At 33.9% G+C, this 23,431-nt stretch overlaps 1 protein-coding gene across 26 annotated transcripts in view; it reads right to left on the bottom strand.

Annotated features, from left to right (window-relative positions):
* The window catches only part of KIF21A (kinesin family member 21A), a 153,342-nt gene that overhangs the window by 18,971 nt on the left and 110,940 nt on the right, over nucleotides 1-23,431 (bottom strand). For 6 of the 26 annotated variants that reach the window (XM_078338926.1, XM_078338927.1, XM_035255832.3 and 3 more), the window contains 15 exons: nucleotides 21,562-21,630; nucleotides 21,247-21,461; nucleotides 20,957-21,110; nucleotides 20,590-20,784; nucleotides 20,055-20,156; nucleotides 19,121-19,286; nucleotides 18,621-18,641; nucleotides 14,618-14,678; nucleotides 14,189-14,243; nucleotides 11,686-11,900; nucleotides 8,385-8,492; nucleotides 6,912-7,040; nucleotides 4,774-4,812; nucleotides 4,072-4,086; nucleotides 296-432 (listed from right to left, as the gene is read on the bottom strand). In XM_078338926.1, the coding sequence (XP_078195052.1) occupies nucleotides 296-432; nucleotides 4,072-4,086; nucleotides 4,774-4,812; nucleotides 6,912-7,040; nucleotides 8,385-8,492; nucleotides 11,686-11,900; nucleotides 14,189-14,243; nucleotides 14,618-14,678; nucleotides 18,621-18,641; nucleotides 19,121-19,286; nucleotides 20,055-20,156; nucleotides 20,590-20,784; nucleotides 20,957-21,110; nucleotides 21,247-21,461; nucleotides 21,562-21,630 (1,681 nt within the window). The remainder of the gene's footprint in view (nucleotides 1-295; nucleotides 433-4,071; nucleotides 4,087-4,773; nucleotides 4,813-6,911; nucleotides 7,041-8,384; nucleotides 8,493-11,685; nucleotides 11,901-14,188; nucleotides 14,244-14,617; nucleotides 14,679-18,620; nucleotides 18,642-19,120; nucleotides 19,287-20,054; nucleotides 20,157-20,589; nucleotides 20,785-20,956; nucleotides 21,111-21,246; nucleotides 21,462-21,561; nucleotides 21,631-23,431) is intronic. The other 20 variants (XM_078338929.1, XM_035255819.3, XM_035255823.3 and 17 more) reach the window with 10 other exon arrangements.

Genomic DNA, 23,431 nt, shown 5'->3' with positions numbered 1-23,431 from the left:
AGCCTTTTATAGATTTTTATATAACTTATATTTCAAAATTCAGGACCCTACATACAGTACGTACTGAAATACTGTAGAGAGTTGTATTCTGTCACCACTGTATTCACAAAACATCAACAGGTTTTACTTGCTGCTCAACTACACAATAATTTTATATATTTTACAATTCAGGGTTGAACCAGATTATAAGATTCTTGCTGGTCTTAAATGATTTGACAGTTTTCTAGAGTATGTTAAAAATTTAACCTTTTTTTTAAAAAGCTATTAAGTATCTGCATTAGATAACTACTAGCACCTTTTGATCCAGTGAAGAGGAGATCATCAGTAGAATCCACACAGAGCACAGCTTTTGTATGCCCTTCAGCTATGTGAATACACTGAAGTGGAAAAGCTCTGATTCCTTTTGAAGCAGGAAATGGGTTGATTATGCCCCTAAGGTGGGGAAAAAACAAACAAACCAAGACTCACTTCAATATCATGAGACTAGTTTTTTTTTTTTTTCTAACTTTAAGAAGTCATTATAAGTAATTAGTAATAAAATCCAGACTGCTCTGTTTTAAGCAGAAGGACAAAGTGTGAAATAGTAATAGTGATGGAGTATGTCAACTAATCAGGCAGTTGCTAACAGCTGCATTCTGCAAAGAGCAGAGACTATAATACATGCAGACTTTCTTATTAACAATTTCATCTCTCTAAGGTTTAATGAAGCAACATTGGGAATTATTTGAGTGTACTGAATTCTGACAAATAAGAAGCAGAAATGACAAGTAAAAGGAAGACATAATTCCATGTCAAGCTGGGGTGCAAAAGAACATGCTGAAGAAAGTACAACATATATGCCACCTAAAATACTAGGAAAGAAAATTTCAAATAAAAATTAAAGAAAAAATAGGAATAATTGCATGAACAGAAATTCTTAAGGGACAATGGGTAGAAAGATCAAAAGCTTAAAGAAAGAAAACTGACAATCTCAAAGAAAAATTTAAAAGAATGAGAATTTAAAATAACATTGAATGGATAAAGAAAATTTGGTACACACACACAATGGAGTACTATTCACCCATAAAAAAGAATGAGATTATAACATTTGCAACAACATAGATAGAACTGGAGTCATTATGTTAAGTGAAATAAGCCAGGCACAGAAAGAGAAACATTGCATATTTTCATTTATTTATGGGATCTAAAAAACAAATGACTGAACTCATGGACATAGAGAGTAGAAGGATGGTTACCAGAGACTCTATAGGATAGTTGGGATTGGGAGAGATGGGGATGTTTAATGGGTACAAAAATAATAGAAAGAATAAGTAGGACCTACTATTTGATAGCCTAAAAGGGTGATTATAGTCAACAATTGTACATTTTAAAACTACTAAAAGAATGTAATTGGATTGTTTGTAACACAAAGAATAATTGCTTGAGGGGATGGATACCCCATTCTCCACAATATGATTATTGCCCATTGCATGCCTGTATCCAAACATCTCATTTACTCCATAAATATATATTTACTATGTACCTGCAAAAATTAAAAACAATAAAGGTCTTTAGGGAGCTTTCTCATAAATTTGATATTTCTGTAGTTTCTGCTTTATGGCACTAGGCTATGCACTATGGAAATATAAAGATTATCAAAACATTGTCCCTCTCCCAAATGAGTTTAAGATGGGATCTCAATTAAAATCATGGTGTTGGGGAGGCTAAAGATGATAATGAATTAAGACATGACAAATAGTCAAATGTACCTTTGCTCAAAACAGAAAGAAAAGTTATGTTGAATTATGTCCATTATATGAGACAAATGGCATAATATTAGGACAAATACAGGGATAAAGGAAAACTGTTTTGTTTCCATCTTTGTAATAATAAAGAATATCCTCTGAGATTCAAGGGAGCAGAAATGATTAAGAAATGTGAGCCCAAAGTAAGTTAGAGCTGACAATGGAGATATTTATTTAATAAATTCAAGTATCTCTGTTTTAAAATCATTATATCAAAGGGTTTTTAAAGTATATACCATTGTGGAGGCAAAATCCTTGTCAGTATTCTAAGAAATCACAAAGATCAATAAAAGGGATAAAACATGTACACATGATCTTCCAAAAAGCAGGAAAAAAGTGGAATCAGAAATTACAGATGGGTAAAACTTCTTGTTGAGTCTCACAGAAGAATAAATCATTATCTACTTAAAAATAAATGCTCATCAACAAAAGATAATCTGGGCTCACCAGTCTCGTGGGGAAAGTTTTTTGTAGGGTTAATAGACAGCAATTTAAGGGAATGTCATATTCACAATATATGTTGACTCTAATAAAGCCCACACGATAAGACTTTTAAATGATATCCTTGTGGACAGTGATATCCTTTAACATCCTTGTGGACAGAACTCTTAAAGTATTTCCATAGGTAGTTGAAGAGTCACACCTAAAGAGTTAAGGTCACTGCTGATCTTGAAGATCTTTAGTATCCAGTCAATCTTTTCCTAGCCCTAGAGAGAAGTAGCATGCTTATTAAATGGATATATTAAAGAGCTGGACACTATATTGCCTAAAACAATGACTGAAACAAAATTCATTTATTCTATATGCCTACTCACTATCAATGATTTGTTTAATAGAAATAAATATTTCAGGAGAAAGACAGCAATAGACCTACTGCCTTCTACATAGGCCATATATGGAATGGGGTGTCGTTTTAGATGTCCCATTTTAAGAAGCACATTGAAAAACTGGAGTCTTTACAAAACCGTAGAAGCAGAATGAAGGATCTGTAGACTATATTACATAAGGAACAGATGATGAAACTATTGAGCTGATAAAAGAACATTTACTGGAGAGAGGATACAATAGCATAGTTTAAAAGGGCTGAATATGTAAAGAGCTATCATATATAAACAAAAAGATATATAAAATTAATTCTGGTAAGGGGAAAAATAGCTGATGAGAGACTAATGAATGGAAATTTAAAGGAGGTAAATTTAGAGTTGGGGAGAAAAAAATTTATTTTTAGGGTCTGGTGATAATGATCACAAAGTCTATTATCCCTACAAATGATATAAAGAACTATTATCTCTGGATATATAATTATAAAATCTGATGCCATGATTTGCATACGTGCGTCAACTTGAGATTATTTAAACTAATGCTCAGTAATTTGTTTGTAATCTAACAATTTAAGCAGATTAAAATTGAAATTGGAGCAAAACCTGCTCAAAAGTCTGAATCTGCAATTTTGAAATTTTGATGCCCTAAAGTTCATAGATATGAATTAAAGTCATCAAATTTACAAATATTGCTTCAAATATTGAAATGATATGATTCTAAAGGATAGTAGGTTGCCACTATTAATTCTCAAACAGAAAATATATATGTATGTATAGGTCAAAAAGCTGATTGTAAGAAAACAATTCACGTTAACAGCTTAAGAGCTATTTTCAAAGTACATTTAATGACAAATTTTATTACGAAAAGAGCTAAACAGCACCCTCAGATAAGTGATAATGTGTCTCCAAACGTTTCTTTCCTTGAGATTACAAGCTTTATCCCAGGAATCTATTAAATGTTTCCCTGATGATGTAACATCCAACACAATTCTGCCATGTCAAAGGTTATACTATCATAAAATACTCAGTAAATATTTGCCCCAATGACTTATGTAGGTAGTTATTTCCTGCAGAGCAGAATGCCTTCTTTTCATTCTTATGTATTTTTTATGTCATTGGTTATTCAGTCTTTTGAGAAATAAATCTCAATATTAAATATAGTGTTTTATTAATTAGATACTTTACAATGTTCTTATTCATAATATTAGGATTAATATTTTATATAAGTTACCAAAAATAATAGAAACAGACAGCCATGGTATTTATTTCTCTATTAGAATTAATCTATTCACATTTTGAAATAGAAAATCAACTTTCAAAGAGTTTAAGCTTAAATATGGAAAATTTGTACAACAGACTTAATCTGAAGGAGAAAAAAAATAAACACTTATTTTTGTTCCATGCAAACCTGTAAGGTCTTATGATACTGGGAATGAAATTAATTTCCTCTCCATTCCTCTGCCTACCTTCTGGAGGATCTGCTGATGATCAGCAAAATGGCCATAAAACAAGGAAAACAAGTGCAAAGGGGGACGACACAAAATGATCGTGGTGAAAGGGAATGAGACAGAGAGAAAGAGAAAGAGAAGTTAAGAACTCCCAGAAAAATCCATAACATGAAAAAAAGTAAGTTATTTTGAAAGCTGCACCTATTCTTAGAAACATTCATTTAAAAAAATGCTTCTTTAGTGTTTGTTTCTTGTTCTTTTTAATTTTGGGTACAATTATATCCTTTTTTTCTTCTATCATACTTTTATTTATAATCATATAATCTTCTTACTTAAAATTGCTATACCAACAAGAAAAAATACCTTATCTACCTCACACACTTTGAGGCATTAAAGATACCTAATCACTGAGGATAAGAAACTTTCTTGACATCAATATTCATAAAATTTGATTTCTTTTAAAGAAAAGATTTAGATTACAGACAGAAAATAGGTATCACAATTTTTAAGCTATCATACAAAAAAAATACCATGACTTTATCTGTAAGGTATGATCACAAAAATGTATTAAAATTATCATGTTTAGAAATATTAGTGCATTTATACGATTTACAACAAATGATGCATGCAACAAAAATGAGACTTGCTTAGAATTTCCAGGAAGGCACTTTAGAACATCAATGAAATTCCAGAATGTAGGAAAGGCAGGAAAGAAAGTACCTGTGTACCTCCGACAGAGAGGAGTCACTTTCATCAGACCTACAGTGAAAGAGTTAGAATTATGAGGAGAAAGAATACAGATGTCAACAGGTAAGGACACTGACTTTGGACTCAAAATCAACAGCATGAATAACAGATATATAGCAAACATTTCCTTCATAGTGCCCTGCTTATCTATTTGCACTGGATATTAGCATGTTTAAGTATAGCTAAGTCATGTAAAAAGCTTGGTATTTATGTCTTCTAGCAAGATTTTAGGGACTAAAATTTTCTAATATTGATATACAGAATCGATCCTCACTTCTAAAATTTAGGCCTTGGAAAAGAACAAATATCAAGTACATGAGATACAGGACTTTAAGATATGCTCCACTTAACTTGACTAGTCCTGGAAAAATTTTCCCATTTAGTAATTATCGATCAATTTTATTTATTGTGATAATTATTACTTTAGATATAGACTCTAATGTTGAAGTAACACAAATAGATTGTACTATTGTATAGAAAGTAAGTCACTCAAAATTTAATAACCTTTTGTTTTAACTTATCTCAAAAACACTGAGTTCTTTTGACAAGGGAGCATCTTAGTAACAGCTGGGGGACTTTAGTGGGCTTTTAAAATAGAGAAGTCACTCCTGTTAGCCCTACCTTGAGGTCTCCAAGACTACAGTGAGTCTAGTTATTATGAAAATCTATTTAGAGTGTACAAGAGGCTTGGGGAGAATGAGGATACGATGAGTGTTGGCAAAGAACGTAACGAGAAACAGTGTGCAGGATCTGCGTCTTGCTAGTACAATACGGTAGTCTCAAAAGGAGCCCCAGAGAAAGTAATGTAAAGGGTAGGCAAGTTTTTGAAAGTGTAGAGTAGTCAATTATTCTACATTTTAGTTTGTAGAGATGACAACAGAGTCAAATTATTGGTAGCTCATAAAATATTTCAGTAAAAAATATAGAACTCTGATTAGATTGTCAAGATTATCAAAAGACTGACAGAAAATGTTCTGACTGTGAAGGCAATGTAGACACAAACTTAGCAACTCTGTGTATAACTCGTGAAATTTGATTTCCCAAAGGTATTTCTAATGTTCTTCAACTTTTCTCAATTAATGACAGAAATAATTGGACAGTGTTAAAGGTATTTTGTTTAATAACACATTAAAATATTTACCTATCTACATCAATTTTAAGAACATATCAGTACTAATTAAACCATATTAAAATCTAATGAAAGATCCATAAATAAAAGAATTATCCATAAATTAAGAATATTTATAATTCTTTAAAAATTATGGGATGATTCTCTAAGTTTATAGAGCCATTTAAAATGATCTAAACATGCCAGACAGACAGATATTAAATGGCATCCTATAAATTCTAGAGATTATTGATATATACAGGGTGGTAAGAGCAGAAAAAAATTGTTGTCGTTCAAAGTCCAAGCAGAAAAGTCAGAGTTAATAAATACCTTATGGCAGTAATGTTAGTATGGCATTCTTGCAAGAGAGATTCTGGCTCAATATGTGGATATTTCGTCATTTCAAATTTGATGAAAATTACATTTTCCATATCCCTCCAACTTCTCCATCCCTGAAACCCGCTCCAGTCCTACTCTCTCCATACGTAAAGGTAATTTTTTATTCCAAGAACACAGTTACTCAAATTTGGGGGTGAACTTGTCTAGAACAATCAGATGACAATAACATGTTGCACATGTAACAGTGGTCTTGGTAAACTGTTATATCCTCCCAAATTAAAGTAATTTGCCTCTTTTCAACTCAGGCCAACTGGATTAGAGGCTTTTGTGGGCTCACAGAAGCTGAAGAATTCCCCAAAATTTAAACATCAAGTGGCTTCAAAGATTTTTCAGTTTTAATTTACTTGTAAAAGAAAGGCAAGACAAGTGCTGAAGGTATAGCAACATAAATCTACAACAGGGAATAATGTTCAGCAGGAAAATGATTTTCTCTAATTTTGGCTGTACTGTTCCTTTCCCATTGGAAAGATGCATAAAATATGGCAAGAGTTCAGAAGCCAGGCTCCATCTCCTACACAGAGATGACTACATGTTTTCTACAGACTGTATTGAAAGGTTCAGAATATTGTATAAATAACTGGGGCTCTTTTCTGTAATGACTTACTTATCCTGCTGAACTGATGTGTTTCCCTGAGAAACAGTAAGACGATTAAAAACATTCAGTTCATTACGGGGCCGGCTTGGTGGGGAAGAAGGAGGTGAAAGACTAGCCTCTGAAGTTCCAGAATCTGAGCTACAAGAAAAAAAGAACATTAAGTAGGTGGCTTTAATTGGTTATTATTTGTTAGAAAAGTTATAAGAAACATGCTCTTTAAATAAAAAAAGCTTTTAGTTAAAGAACGCCTTCTTTCCTTTCTTCCTTTTTTGTAAGATAAAACGCACACGGAACAATTTTTAAAATTTCTTTTCACTGGATTTTGTTACAATGACCACAAGATGGCACTAAAGAGACGGTTCTGTCTGCTGAAATCTGAAGTCAGTATAAAAATAAAGCAAGTCACATTTAAAATTATATACAGTTTTAGAGTCAAGTTGCTCACTTTACAGATGAGGAAAGATACCCAGAGAGCTTACAAGAAGTTTGCTTATTCAGTTGATTCATGCATCTATTTTTAAATTACTTAAGCGCTCCATCCCCATTTCCCAATTATTCTTGAGAGATTCAATTCAGTAGAAACAGGCAAATAACGTCTTTAAGTACAGGAAGCAAGGATGATAAGAAGGATAATTTCTATGACATTCAAGTCAGCTAAACCCGTGGTCAAAAAAGAGAGTGAACTTCTTGGCACAGGGTAGTGGATGGTATAGAATTGTCCATTTAGGCACAGAAAATAAACACTTCTTTTCATATATATTCACATTATTTTTATGTAAAAGAAATTAAAGTAATTCACTTAATTAATATTTTAATGTAAATTCACATAAATGCTTTCCCTCCAGGACATGTCTGAGATCTGCAGGGTAACAGTGGGTCTAATCCAGTCAACTTGTGCAATTTTTAAATGCCCAGTTCAGTGGATCATCAGATTGTATTATGTACTGCTAAATAACCCTCACAAAACACAAAAAAGAAACAATTGAGCATAATACGAACAATTTAAACATGTGAGAGCAGCAAGAAAATGGCACAATGACACACCCTATGATTAATACTAGTTTTTCTGTGAGACACTCTTGTAGAGGAGGGTCAATGTCATTTTAGCTGAGATTGCAATGACAGTCAAAATTAATTCTAAATTTTTCAGTTAATAGAAGACTATCTGAAATATAGACTTAATAAGCTTTACCTCAAGTATATATTAACTCCTAAAATGATATACACAAATAACCAGAAAATAAATAAATGGACAAGTGATCAGGGACAAGTGTTCAAATATTTTTACAAGTATGTGTATGACCAAGAAAATTAGACCATTGAGCCAAGCCAAAAGCTGACTTGACTGTCTTTTGATTAGTCAAATAGTCATAACCACAGCGCCAGCCTAAATCTGGAAAATAATCTCATGATTGTCTTTAGCATCTAAGTGCAGCAGGCATTTAATATTCTAGTAGGTAAAAAAAAACATTAGTCACTTACTGCTTTTGTTCTTTGGCCTTTGATTTTTCTGCTTTCTCATATGTCTTTCTCCTTGTTACAGGAGAAGGCTCTGGAATTTTTTTCTCTGATAGAGATGACTGCCTGGAACTAAAGTAAAAGAAGATTAATTAATTACCTAATTCTAAATTTACACATATAACTTTGGTATGTATTCAATCTAAAATTTGTAATAGGTTAATAACTAGAACCTGAGAAAGATTATTACTTGAAAACAAAAAAAAAAAAAGAACTAGGATAGGAGAATATTACATGAGTTATTTTAAGTTGATGGAAGCTCAACAACTATAATTTTTAAATTGATCTTATTAAATATATAACTTATCGTTGAATATAAATATCAATAATATACTGCCAAATAGCTATAACAAATATTTTAAATGTGTTTTAATTTCATTGGTAATTGTTTCAGATAAAGAAAAATTATAGTTTTGAAAGAAGAAAAATATTACAATATGAGAAACAATGAGATTTAATGAATTAATATTGCGACACAATCACAAAATAGTTCTATAGGTAATAACACACATAAAAAAATACATAATGAATTTACTTAACTAGTATTTAATTTGTATCTATGTATATTTTAGTAGTAAAAGTATTCTTGCCTTAAATATTTTTAATGTCAAATGGCTGTTTATAATTAAAAATTTAAGAAAATAATTTTTGTGTATGGTGGTAACGAATTTTAACTAAAAAAATAAAAATGCTGGGCCGGGCATGGTGGCTCACACCTGTAATCCCAGCACTTTGGGAGACCAAGGTGGGTGGATCCCTTGAGGTCAGGAGTTCAAGAACAGCCTGGAAAACATGGTGAAACCTTGTCTCTATTAAAAATACAAATATTAGCTTGGTATGGTAGCAGGCACCTGTAATCCCAGCTACTTGGGAGGTTGAGGCAGGAGAATCACTTGAATCCAGGAGGCAGAGGCGGCTGTGAGCTGAAATCATGGCACTGCACTCCAGCCTGGGTGACAGAGTGAGACTCCATCTCAGAAAAAGAAAAAGTCAGCTGGGCACAGTGGCTCACACCTGTAATCCTAGCACTTTGGGAGGCTGAGGTGGGCAGATCATGAAGTCAGGAGATCAAGACCATCCTGGGTTATGTGGTGAAACACCGTCCCTACTAAAAATACAAAAATTAGGAGGGTGTAGTTGCACATGCCTGTAATCCCAGCTGAGGCAGAGGCAGGAGAATCTCTTGAACCTGGGAGGTGGAGGTTGCAGTGAGCCGAATTGCACCACTGCACTCCAGCCTGGCCACAGAACTAGACTCCATCTCAACAACAACAACAAAAAAATGTCTTGGGGGAAAAAGAAAAAAAAACACTAAGGTATTAAACAGAAAGACTTCCAGAATGGGTTTACATGACTCCTATCTAAAAGTGAAACTAAATGTAGTTAGATTTTGTGTGCTTGATTTTTCTAATCAGGAAATCACACTTTAGCAATTCTGCATCATTTAAATTATAAGAATAACTTGAGTAAAACTTATGCAGTAATGGTTTATAAGAGTTATTGCACCAAATGAGTAACCAAACTCTCACAATATGTAAAGAATTGCAAATATATGAGTATAAGCATGTGAATTTATGAAAACTTTAAAGTAAGTTATTTAGAGACAGAAGCCAAAAGGTATTTTCCACAACCTGTCATAAAGGATACATTTTTTAAATGTAGAAAGGCAAATAGAAAAGATTACCTGAATCTGGATTCCAGGCCATAGATTTAGTCCTGAAGTTCCAAAAGTGTCACTTATCTGACAGACTAAATACCTAATACGTGCTAGTTCCTAACATCTGACCTCAGTTCTATATCACTACCTTCACCAAAAGCATTTCTTCTATTCTCGTCTTATCACCAAAGCACTGAAGCCATAAACTATACTGGTTAGCAATCTCTAACAGCAGATCCAATGGTTAAATACATAGGCCACCTCAAGCACATGCAAGAAAGTTCTGTCACCATTAAAATTAATTCTGGAACAGAAGGTAGCAGATGGGATTACTCAATGGAAAACAATAGAAATATACTCATAAAATGAAGAATATTATGGGAAACAGCTATTCAAGGGTGGAAAGTTTGTTATTCTGTGTTATTTACAGACTCATAAAGTGTGTGCCACTTTTGGGGGAGGGCAATATTCCTGAGTGCAGAGATATATTCATTCCATAAATTATCTGCTAGATCACATGTAAGGGTTAGTTTGAACAATGCCATTAAAAATTTTCACCAGTGAATGACTAATCTAACATTAAAATAACTATCAAAATACACACATGCACACAGATACACACAGGACTATGTAGAAAAATCTTTCCTTGTTCTCAAGATAATAATTAAAATATTCCTTTTTTTTTTTTTTTTTTGTGAGACACGTCCTACTCTATCACCCAGGCTGGAGTGCAGTGGTGCAATCTCGACTTGCTGCCACCTCTGCCACCCAGGTTCAAGCAATTCTCCTGCCTCGGCCTCTTGAGTAGCTGGGATTAGAGGCACCGGCCACCATGCTATGCTAATTTTTGTATTTTTAGTAGAGACAGGGTTTCACCATCTTGGCCAGGCTGGTCCTGAACTCCTGACCTCATGATCCACCCACATTTGCAACCCAAAGTCTGGGATTACAGATGTGAGCCACTGATATTCTAAGCAAGATTTTTTGGAATAGAAGGTTTTTTGTTCAGACTATCATAGGAAAGAGACTATTTCCTCCTTCAATCTTTAATAACACCAATAAAAATTTTTTGGGGGGCATACACTCATCCCAGATATACAATGTGCTTCAAGGTAAAAAATAAGAAAGTTCCAAATGTATTAAAGTTGTAATTGGTATTTGCTTTTTTCTTTAAAAGAGTCAGCAAAGATTTACTATCCTGACAGCGCTCTTAGAACTAGGAGATAGGTAATTCAGAGCAAATTTGAGAGTCTAAACTTTCTGTTTATATATAATAATTATATAATGGTTTTATGGGTATAACTTTAATTTAGGTGTTTCTATATAAGTATTATCTGTAATTCATAACTCAGCCCTTATAAAAATTGTAACCCTTAGGAGTGATCCTAAAACTTGGAGAAAAGACAAAGCAATTCAACAAAGAACATCTCATCTTAAATGATTTCAACTCTCTAATAAATTAGGGGAGACAACACCTAACAAATTATTTGGAAAACCAGAGATCAAATTTACATAAATTTTAAATAATAGGAATGAGAAATTAGCAACATGCATACTCTTTTTAAAAAGCCAAAAGAAAAGAAGTTAGTGTAGCTGGCCCAAACTTACATGCTGCCTATCTTAGAAGGTAAGCCAGGTGGGGAAGAGAGCTCTTTTTCCCTAGCAGAAGTACCACTTGTCTCTGCATTCATTCCAATCTCTTGCCCTTCTGCAACAGGTGTAAGTGGGCCAGGCAAGGAGGCATCTCCTGTACTAGTGTCTGAAGCTAGTTCACTGCTATCTGCATACAGCAATTCCATCTGAGTGGTGGTTCTCCTTCGGGCCTAATCAAAGAATGGAAGGAAAAGCAATCAGGAGCAAACTTTTGCATAGAAGATGATTAGGGAACAGAGATTTATATTAGTTTGAAATAGATAAAAACATTTAGCGTGTCCTTTCTTGGAAGGTGTGTCAAACATAGCATGTGAGATAGTGACAAGCCAGAGCTATAGCTAGAGAAAGCATTTAGAGGCCAAAATAATAGCCAACATTTGAATTGTACTTATATTGCCGGGCACTGTTCTAAACACATTATTATATTAGCAGGAGACAGGTGATATCATAATCTCAATTCCCAATTGAAGAAACTGAGGACAAAACAGCTAAGTAATTTGTCCAAGGTCATACAGCTAGTAAGTGGCAAAGCCAGGCAGTCTGCCTCCAACATTCCTGTGCTCTCCTGCCACTTGTGGCCAGCTCCCTCAACATATAGTTCAAAAAATAAAAAAGGAAGATAGATATTAAACCAATACCAAAAGATAACTGCAGGGAGCTCAACTAAATGCTGCTTTTCCCATGCTTAATTTCTTTTTTTAATATAAATTTTTCAATTATTGTGAGCCTTAAGTGGACAGATTAAACATAAATATATGTTTAATCTGCTGGACAACACCAACCAGTATCGGCTTTGGGCAGCCTGGTGAGGCAAGTAAAGGTTATTGTCTGAGAATCTAAACTCACTATAAGCATTTCTTTCCTTACTCTTGAAAACCAAGTGACTATCCAGTTACTGCTCAGTTAGTTGCTGCTATCACTAAAGCACTAACAGATAATCAAGGAAGTGGTTTACCAGATTATAAGCCTCTAGACAGCAGCCAACCTGTTTTTTCATCTGTGTAGCCCCAGTTTTTAACAGAGCTGGTGCATACAATTTTAAAATATATAATCAACTTCATTTTTTTCAATAAATGAAAAAGAAATGATACAAGATCCTTTTCAGGCATCTTAACAGTTCAAAAGTAGTAGCAGGTAGCACTTCAGAAAATGTTTAAAAAGAGAAAGCCCCACAACCATTTTTTACACTCTTAATTCTCTCCACAGCCAAGAGCCTAGAGCAGAGAGGAATTTTTTCTTGGGAATTCTTAACTCAGGTGGCTTTTTCAGAAGATGACCTTTAGGCCACCACTTCACACCTCTCTAATGTCCCACAGTGGCATAACTTAATAGGCTTTCTCAGGACCTGAAAGATAACATTCACCTTAAGAGATTCTCTCCTTTGCTTAGTACTAGATCCAAACCATAGCAGAATGTTTTCTTTGAGTTTTGGTAACCTCTGTTTAGACACTTAGAATAATAAAACACAAACCACAGGTCGCCCAGCCAGTAGCTCAAAGAGCCTGGAGATGTTTTTTGATTGGCTTGGCCAGGGTTTTAAAATCCGAGAGATCTACATAAAAATCCATATTTAAGAATTATCCTCAAAAAAAAAAAAATCTGGCAGCCTTAGGCCCATATTCCCATAAAGCAAAAATGAGCAAAACTTGATAGTGGCTATTTCCTTTTAGATGGGGCATGTACTCTCCAGGTAATCATAATGATGACCCATTCATTATTGTATATCCAGCTAAATTAGTCATTTACATTATCTGATTAACCACTGTGGACCTTAAATATATACTATCCATTGCAAGTATTATTATTTCAGGTCCTGATTCCATCCATTCACTCAACAATATTTAATGAGCACTGTAAGAATTCTTTTTTTTCAAACATCATATGATTGTTCATCAAATCACCTAGTATCAAATGCGACTACATTCAATCTGATATGTACTATAGGTATATCACACATTTAGCAGTGTGTATCATTTATATAATTTTTTAAAACCCTACAATATGCATCAGAGCTTCATAAATTTTTAACACATAATAATTACACATTGGATTATTATTAAAACCACCTCAAGACACAGTTAAACAAATGAGAAACATTTAAAAACACACTAGAATGCTAACATTTCAAAAATCTCCTGCCAATCTAAATGATTGCTTTGTATGCCAGTACAGAGTCTACAATTTAGCTAATCAGCAGCTTAAGAATCACCCTCCATAATCATGTTATCTAGTGAGAAAAATATAAGACTACAGTAAAGCCCAACTTCCACCAAGGAGAAATTTTTTTAACATAAATTTTTTTCAAAGGGAAATATGATAAAGAACCAAATAAAGAAGAGCTGTAGTAAAATCATGTCCATGTGCTAATCTATTAAGTCAAAGCTGAACCTCTGTGTTTAATAGTGATAACAAATAATGGTGGAAAACATGTTTACCTCATACTTTTAGTTCTCCTTACCTTGTTCTTAGGTTTCACTTCACCACAAAGCTTCATGAGATCTGAAGACAGTGTGCTATATGCAAATAGATAATTAAGTACAAGATGAAATGGAAAATTACTATAGAAAGTTATAGCTCCTCTATATCAATAACTACAAAACATTTATATGTCTATGGGAAATAGAGAAAGACAATATTTAAAGTCAAAATGAATTAATTTTAAAATAATTCATTTATGTTCCTTAAGTATTTCAATAATTTTATTTTAAAATTTATGATGGTTAAGCGTAACTTGGTTTCTATTTACTGTTTCTAGTGCTATCAATTCACTAGGCCAATAGATTGAAAATTATTCCTGTTTTATGATAATTGTTGTATACAACAAGATTAAAGTATTTAAAATATTACCTGAAGAAGTCAAATTTATTGTTTCCAAAGGCCTTCTTACCTTCCTTCAGATCCTGGGCTGTTTAAAGGTGCATCCTCATCAGTACTATCCTCTACATTTTCTAAAAAAAAAAAAAAAATATGTAAAACATAAGCATTATCCACATTACAGTTTGAATGGTGATTGAAATCCATATGCTGTAATAAACAACAGCTCAATATCTCAATATGGGCACGATGGTTTTAGTATCTGAACTAAATAGACAAAATTGTAGAAATGTATTTCTAAAAAATCTCCTTTGATTGTGTGTTCTAGAATGAGGAAAACATGTTCAAATAGGAAAACTATGATTTTGAGTGGTAAACTATAGAAGAATAACATCCTTCTGAACGAGATGGGTACATATACATATTGCAGAGTCATGTATCTATCCTGCACCATCCAAACATATAAAAGTCTACTGTTAAAAAATACAAAGTGAATGCTACATGAGCTTCCTTTAATGTATTGAGCCAACCAAGAACACTACATAAAGTGTAAATATAGCTGTTACATTTGATCAGTTATACCAATGTACCTAAATATTTTTCCATTTTTAATTTTTATATTTTGCCTTCATGTACAAAGAGGGAAGGTGTGTATGAGGGTGTTCAGAAGTGACACATCAGCATGCAGCTCATTCACATGAATACAGAAAAGGAAAACAATAGGTTTGCATGCAACAGCTCTGTAAACTAATACAAATAAACCACTGCTATTGCAGAACAACTGTAGCAGACTAGTGAAAAGGGAGAAGAATTAAACATATAAAAAACTGTTAGGAGGTCAGTACCTAAAATAGCCACAGAAAGTAAACTATTTAAAATGGCAGCAAGTCCCTAACATAGGTGCAGTTTATTTTAATGTATACATTTTATTATAAAATCATTCCATAAATCTAAAGACAAAATTATGAGCAATATATAAATGAAAAATATATAGGATTCATCATCTTTTAATTTTATATAATACAGTTAGACTATGGCAACATTAGTCAATTAATTCCTCTCTCTCTACAAATGTTCCTCTCCTTTCTCACTGTTCAGTAATATTTGGTACTATTATCTAAAATAGAACCATATCTAGGACTCACACAAACGGTTTACTTTCTGAAGTGAAAAAAAATGGTGACTTTGAAACAATATGTATCTCATTAGAGGGAGGCTCAAGGACTTGCTTCACAGAAAGGATAACTGAGCACTAAGGTACTTAATTAGTCAATAATATAGAAAATTATGTTATAAAAAAATGACAAATCTGGTCTCTGTTTTCCCATGGGTTTTAACAGCAGGCTAAGATGTGCTAGTATTTTTTTATTGCAGATTGTGATGGAATTAAATATTAAACATCATGCAAGTGCTTTGTAAAAAGCTCTTAACTCCTGCTTATGCCTGTATGCCTTACTGAGAGATAATGTTGTCTCAACATAACCAGCTTGACCAGAGCACAGAGGATCCCACCCAGACAGTCAGCAACTCAGAGCCTCTTCAGGACCAAGTTTGGTCTGAAGCACTATGCTTATCTGAGCAGTAGGACACATCATCAACTCACTGTTGTACTCTCAACTCTGAGAATACAACTCTAGCCCAGAGTTAGCTTCTTTTCTTACCATAGCAGCTTTAAAGCCAAAGACAAAACAAAACTCCCAAATGCCCTAAAGTTAATCTATATCATTGCAAAGTTTCACAGTCTCACTTCACTGGAAGTTAACCAAATAGTTGGATTTTTAAAAGTCATCCTTTAAAGTTATTCTTTTAAAAAGTTGTGTGTGTGTGTGTGTGTGTGTGTGTCTGTGTAGAGATAGAGAGAGAGTTTCTATATAAATTTATATATAAATTTATAGCATACTAGCTATAAATTTAAAAAGTTAACATTGCAGCCTGAAACTACTGTCCTTAGAAAGGCCTGCTTGGAAAATTGGACTTTGGCTGACATCTGAATACAGCTCTCAGAGTGTCCTCAGTCAACTGTTAACCAATAAAAGTGGCACACTGTACCCTAGAAACTTCATGCAAATAATATGGCTTAGGCTGAACACTTGCTTTCCTTCTAGAAGTCTGGACAGACAGAAGGCACTTATGTCACTATCCCCAGTAAAATCCTTGGGCACTAAGCATCTCCTGGACTTTCCAGGATATAAACATTGCACAAGTATTGCTGCCTTTTTTTTTCTGAGGAAATAAAGCACTCTGTGTGATCTCTCATGGGAGAAAGAGAGATAATGACTGTATATGGATTCCTCCAAAATCCCTCTGTATCTTTCCCCCTTATGAACATTGATCTCATAAATCTTAGTCATGAATACAGCCATATGCTAAGCCCTGTGAGCCTCCTAGCAAATCTCTGATGATAGTGGTGACCTTAGGGATCCCAACACAGGTAGAGAAAAGTAAGGATGTTCTTTAATGGCTACAAAAGTACAACCCTGTGAGCATGGGGCACTGGCCCTGGCTCATCCTCTAGCCTTAAGTTCCATCATTCCATGTCATGAACTTGCTGCTCTGGAGCATCAACCTGTTTGTAGGTCTCATGCACACAAAAGTGTGGCTAAATTCTGATTCCTTAGCTTTTGCTGCCCTTCTGCTCTGCCTGGAGTGACTCTCTGGTCCCAGTTCAACCTTGTCTTTTTCCTGCCTCTTTTTCTTCACTTATGTTTTAGCTCAAATGTCACCTCCTCCAGAAAGCCTTTATTAACTCCTCCATTCTTGTTAGATGGTTCCACTCTGTGCTTCCACTACTCGACAGATCTCAATCATTGCCTTCACTGCAATGTATCATAATCTGTTCATAGTCTCTCCTCCTCAGCAGGGAATCAAGTCCATAAGGACAAGATCAGCATCTCACTCATCTTTGAATCCTAGCATCCAGCCCAATGACTGTGATAAACTGGAGAACAACTAAATGATTTTTAAAGCAATTTACCTATGACTTTCTATATTCTGTGGATTTAAATTTAATTGCTTTCTCATTTCATGCTTTTTCTTTAGCTCGTTTGGTCTAGAGAGAGCCCCAATCCCTAGGGCAAATTTCTGCCATGAGTCATAGGTTACATTAGCTGAATGAGTTCCTACTCTCTGCTTCTGACCCTTCTTCAAGCTACAGAAAATTGAAATTTGTTTGGGTTGGAAAAAAGTAACACTGCTCACCAAATTAGCAATTTAATATTCTTCTGCACATAAAGACATCAAATAATTTCTCTTTTGAGTTAAAAGAGAGCATATTTACTATGAATTGAGCCACTAAGAATAACAAAGAGAAGGAGGAGGAGAAAAAGGAGGAGGAAAGAGATGAAGAAGAAGGAAGATAAAGAGGAGGAGGATGAGGAAGAAAGAAAGAAGAAGGAGGAAGAGAAAGAAGAGGAGGAGGACAGACGGGAGGAGAGGGAAGAGAGGGAGGAAGAGGAAAAGTCAGAGGGACAGAGGAAGGAAGAGGCAAAGAAACATGCTTGATAGCACATGGAATGGATGCTAGTTATAATTCCAGATACTTGAACAGCCTGACCAATATTGTTTCAAACTGTTCAAGTAAAATCCTTTGGATAGTTTTGTTCAGTTTACAGTATTTAAAAGTGTGTGCCTAAATTTACAAAAATAAAACAGATAAAAATATATATACAGCAAAGATACATACAGAAGAAAGTTATTTATGAGGTTAAAACAATAGATGCACATTAATAGATATATTTTAAAAATTTAACAGAACATATATTTTATGTTTCTCCATAAGAAAGAGAAAGAACACAGGGGGTTTATGAAACTGGAGCCACAACTGAAGCTCAAATAATAAAAGAGACAACTAACAAAAGCATACTTCTTTAAACATTTAAGGATTTTATAATCAGGAATGTTTAATAAAGATAAAGACTTAGTATGTTTGTGATCATGAATACATTTCAAAAAAGATCATGCAAAAACCAGTTGACCACCAATAAAAATTTTTTAAATAAGATGTACCACAATTAGTGTACATGAACAATTAGTAATTCATGCAGCTGTAGGGTACACAGAAAGCTAAACATACTTACCTAATGGTACGCTATCTAGATCTGTATAAATAATAGCAAAAAGGAAACAAAAAGCAATACTCCAATCAAAACAGATCCAATGTTAAAAACTCCCACATAAAACAAGATTATGTATCATTTACATGTAGAATAGATGCCATAGCAAACACTTATACATTGATTTTTAAGGCAGTGAGATACAGAGTAAAGTAATTAAACTTGGTTAATATTTTAAGTAATTTAGGTAACCAATTCAAAAACTTGGTTGGTCTTCTTTACTCATAAAAACTAATTGCTTAATAAGGCTAAGTAAGTCATTTTTAGTTGGTAATCATTTATTGGAATGACAATAATTACCTCACCAAAATGTACCATGCAAATTAATGAAAGAATAACTATTAATAGCATGACTAAATATAGCATCTATTCAGCCAAGCAATAGGGGAAAATGATAAACTATACCATGTTCAAAAAGCAAAGCTACCATGCCATTCATTTAACTAAAATCAAGCGCAAATTACCTTGTAAAGCGTGGCCTAGTAAAGCATCTAGCTCAGGATTTAATTCTGCCTTCTCTTTCAACATATGGAATAAGAGCTGGTTTTGGGTAGCACTGGTTATTTCCGTTTGTTTGAGTCGACCTTCCAGTACTTTAATTTGAGCCTCTTTCTGGGCGGCCTGAAGACCCTGAAACACAACAACAAATGATCTCAGGTCATACGAAACAGGATCTACCACACAAAGATCTGTATCAAACGGCAATTGAATATGATATATGGGCTTCGATATCAGATAGACCTTGATTCATCCCAGCTCCTCCACTAACTGGCTTAGTGATCATGGACCAGTTCACCTGTCCAAGATGTTATCATCTGGATTCGCAGTTTCTTCATATGCAAAATGAAATCGATAATAATTACCTCTTGGCACATGGTGAAAATTAAGTGAGATGGTATAAAAACATAAAGAGTCTAACAGTCCCAACATGGAAAAAAAAAAAGTGAGTCAGAAACCATTATCACCTCCAACATTCGGGCAGAGTTTTCTTACAGGTGACAAATTACAGCATTTACAGTCAAAACAAGAGAATGATTAAATTACTTTTTCTTTTCTGATTTGCTTCTGATTTGTAAAGAATCAATGTTAAACTTGTTATGATACCAAATTTGTTTGCATGCTGAGAATTTTTTCCTAACTTTCCTTTGTTAAAGCAAAAGGAGAATTATTTCTTCTTTAAGTTGTTTATCTGTTCTTCTTTAAGTTGTGTGACACACTAATGAAATTGATCTAAATATTTCTCATTCTTCCTGACTCTAAAGAAAGGTAAAAGAAATGTTTTCCAACAAAGAATCTTCTTCCTTATTACAAAGTGAAGGGTTACTACAGAAAGATAAATAAAACTACAATGAATTAGTCAAAACTTAGGTTTTCAGTAATAGTGTGGTTATATCTTACCTTATTGATGCCCATTGACAGGAAGTGATCTAGCAGGTATCGGGCTTCTGTAAGGGTGCAGGCATTAATGACTGCAGTAACATCTAATGTCTCGCCTTCTTCCTGTATAAAATCAGCATAATATTATGACCATTACTTTGAGCTGAAAATAGAAGACAAAAGCCTATTGATTCATGTATTTATTTCCTGATATTGGGTTAGCTAATGAGACTACTCAAAACAGTGCTATACATGATTCTTACCCCAAGAAACAGAGTTTAGTTGAAAAGATAAGACACATGTAAGCAGTTAAGAATTCAAGACAGGATGTAAAAATGAGCCATGTGTTTTATATCTATAAACAACAAATATTATCACACAAGCAGCAGAAAAATCTGAGAAGCAAGCAGGGAGTGGTATACATGTAAAACCAAAGCATTAGATTAAACCAGTAAAGAGAAAACACCTTCATATAAAAACTGAAAGTGTTTTGAATGATAAACAATACAAAAGTACTTTTCATTAAGCCATTACACTTTTTTTTTTAATTACAAACCTTTGCTTCTTCCATCTGCATTATGTTGGCTTGACAATCAGAAATACTGTCATTGATGTAATCTATATTAGCAGTCAATGACTCCATCTCTTCACTGATGTTAGCAACATTTTTATCTCCCTCTCCATTCTCCTTGACTATCTTCTCTCTTCTTTTTGAAAGTTTCTCTCGTCTTTTTGTGAGTTCCTCCCGTTGCTATTGAGAAAGCAGGTTAGATTATAAGAATATGTTCATCTATTTCTACACAGTACAATCAAAACCCAAAAAAGTCTTTTGCGAAGTGTTAAATTTACCCAGGGAACAAAATTGGAAGAGTGAAATTAACAGTCAGCTAAGGGACAGCATATCTACTCTCTATTTTCCACACCTTGAGGAGTCTATTCATATCTGCCTCCATATTGGAAATGGTCATCTTCTGCATGATGATGTCTGTGACCCTGCGCTCAAGGAGCTGCCACTTCATGCGAGCTGTCTTGGAAATAAACACTCGGCCAGTCAATCCTTTCCTCTGATATTTTTTCCTATAATCATATAAAACAGACAAACATAATTACTTATGCACTTATTTGATTGTGCACTGCCAAATAATGAGCCATTCACAACATTCAGTATTAATGGCCACAAAGATTACGTCATTAGGAACAGATTTATATAGACCTAGTTCCATTTGTTGCGGACGTTGGTAAGGCCTGGACCCTCGCCACAGGAATTCTTATTTTCTGCTGGACTCCTGTCCTTGATGCATCTGTTTCAACAGCAGCTGCACTGGAACCCATTTCCAGAGCAGGGGCATCAGATGAACTCAGCTTCCGAGTAACTTTCCCAGCCACTTTATCTGACATGGGTCTTACTTGCCTACGAAGAGCTGTAACCTGAAATTGCAACAGAGGTTGACTCATTCTCTTAGCCTATAGAAATACATCATTTATCTCAAAGTCACAATGTTTCCTCCAAATAGCTTGCTTACTGTACCTCTTCAGTTTTGCGACGTAGAACCACTTCCTGGTTTCTTTTTTGGGCTTCCAGAAGTCTAAGTTGATGCTATAATATAATAATTGAATAAGTGGAAAGAGTAAAGTGAAAGATACAATATTTCCTATTCCTATTCCCACATGAATATATTTCCCCACAACCATGGATACTATGAATTCTTAACATCTTGTATACTTTACTATAGGTACAGCTTTTTATTCCAACAAACACAAATAAATACATATATACCCCATCCCTTTTAGAAAAAAATAAAAGGTTATCTCGGTGTCACAAATTTTCATTAGTTGATACATTTGGTGCTTACTATGTGCAAGTACTTTTCTAAATGCTTTACAAATGTTCTTTAAATTTGTTAGACATTTTGTTTTAGTTGCTGTTTGAGGCACAAACAGGAAGAATGAAAGCTTAGAATATTTTCAATAGAGTCACCTTATAAATACAATAATTATAAACTGTTTTAGACATAGGAAGAATATACATTAATTTTATTAGTACTTTATAATAACTATGGATCTTATGGTGGATAAAGTAAATGGACAGTAAAATATGCCTGTATTGACTAATTAGGATTACTTCAAGCCATTCTACAGGGATATAATTTAAGAAAAAAATGGGACTAAAAAAGAACTCAAAAGCCCAGAGCAGTGGCTCACACCTGTAATCCCAGCACTTTGGGAAGGTGAGGTGGGAGAATCAGTTGAGGTCAAGAGTTCAAGACCAATCTGGCCAACATGGTGAAACCCTGTCTCTACTAAAATATAAAATTAGCCAGGCATGGTGGCACGTGCCTGTAATCCCAGCTACTCAGGAAGCTGAGGCAGGAGAATTGCTTGAACCCAGGAGGGAAAGGTTGCAGTGAGCCAAGATTGCATCACTACACTCCAGCCTGGATGACAGAGCAGCCAGACTCCATCTCAAAAAAAAAGAAAGAACTTACATCTTAATTCCAGTTATATCATTTATTCAATTCTGTGATCTTGGGTAAAGTTTAGTCATTAGAGTTCACTACAAATTTTCTAGTACATAAATTATGTTATTTAAGAAATAATCCCTTGGTTTGCAAAGTCAAACAGATCATTCATTTTATGTTTATGTATATTCTGTTTCATCAGATGGAAATTATTTGAGAAAATGACTTTATCTTCTCACAGCCATATCTTAATTGCCTACCAGAATGATTGATATAAAAGCAAAATTAATGCTTTTTAAATAAATGAATTATCAAAAATTAAAATTATTATATAGTTCAAAACTTGTTACTATATTAAATTTCTTCCTATTAAAAATCAAATCTCAAGCTCATTCATATTTTTGAATGGTATGTAAATGTCACCCTGAATTTTCTAAGGGTTTAAAGATGAATATGACAAGGAACAATTTTAAAAGGAGATCAATATGTACACAAGGCAACAAATAAAAAAGAGAGGGAGCATGAATGTTAGCTTTATATGTGATTAGCCAGCATTGTGTCTTTATAATAGAACATAGGCATCATGTTATGGAAAGATTCAAAAGTCCATCCCAAGAGTTCACTATTGATCTCCCTATATCTTATATGAATTAGTAATAAATAAGAAGCATATACTGTAAAGAAATTATTCCTATTATCCAAAGGTTTTTATTAAATACAAAATAAATAGCCAAAAAATGGAAAGAACCCAAATGTCTATCAACTGATGAATGGACAAACAAAATTCTATCTATATAATCATAAAAAAAAAATGAAGAGCTAATACATGTTATAACATAGCTGAACCTTGAAAACATCGTGTTAAATAAAAGAAGCCAGACACAGCTGGGTGCAGTGGTTCACATCTGCAATCCTAGCCTTTTGGGAGGCCGAGGAGGG

This window comes from Callithrix jacchus, chromosome 9 (assembly GCF_049354715.1).
Source record: "Callithrix jacchus isolate 240 chromosome 9, calJac240_pri, whole genome shotgun sequence".
Taxonomy (NCBI): Eukaryota; Metazoa; Chordata; class Mammalia; order Primates; family Cebidae; genus Callithrix; species Callithrix jacchus.
Note: the sequence above shows the minus strand (reverse complement) of the source record. Positions and strands in the feature narration are given on the sequence as shown.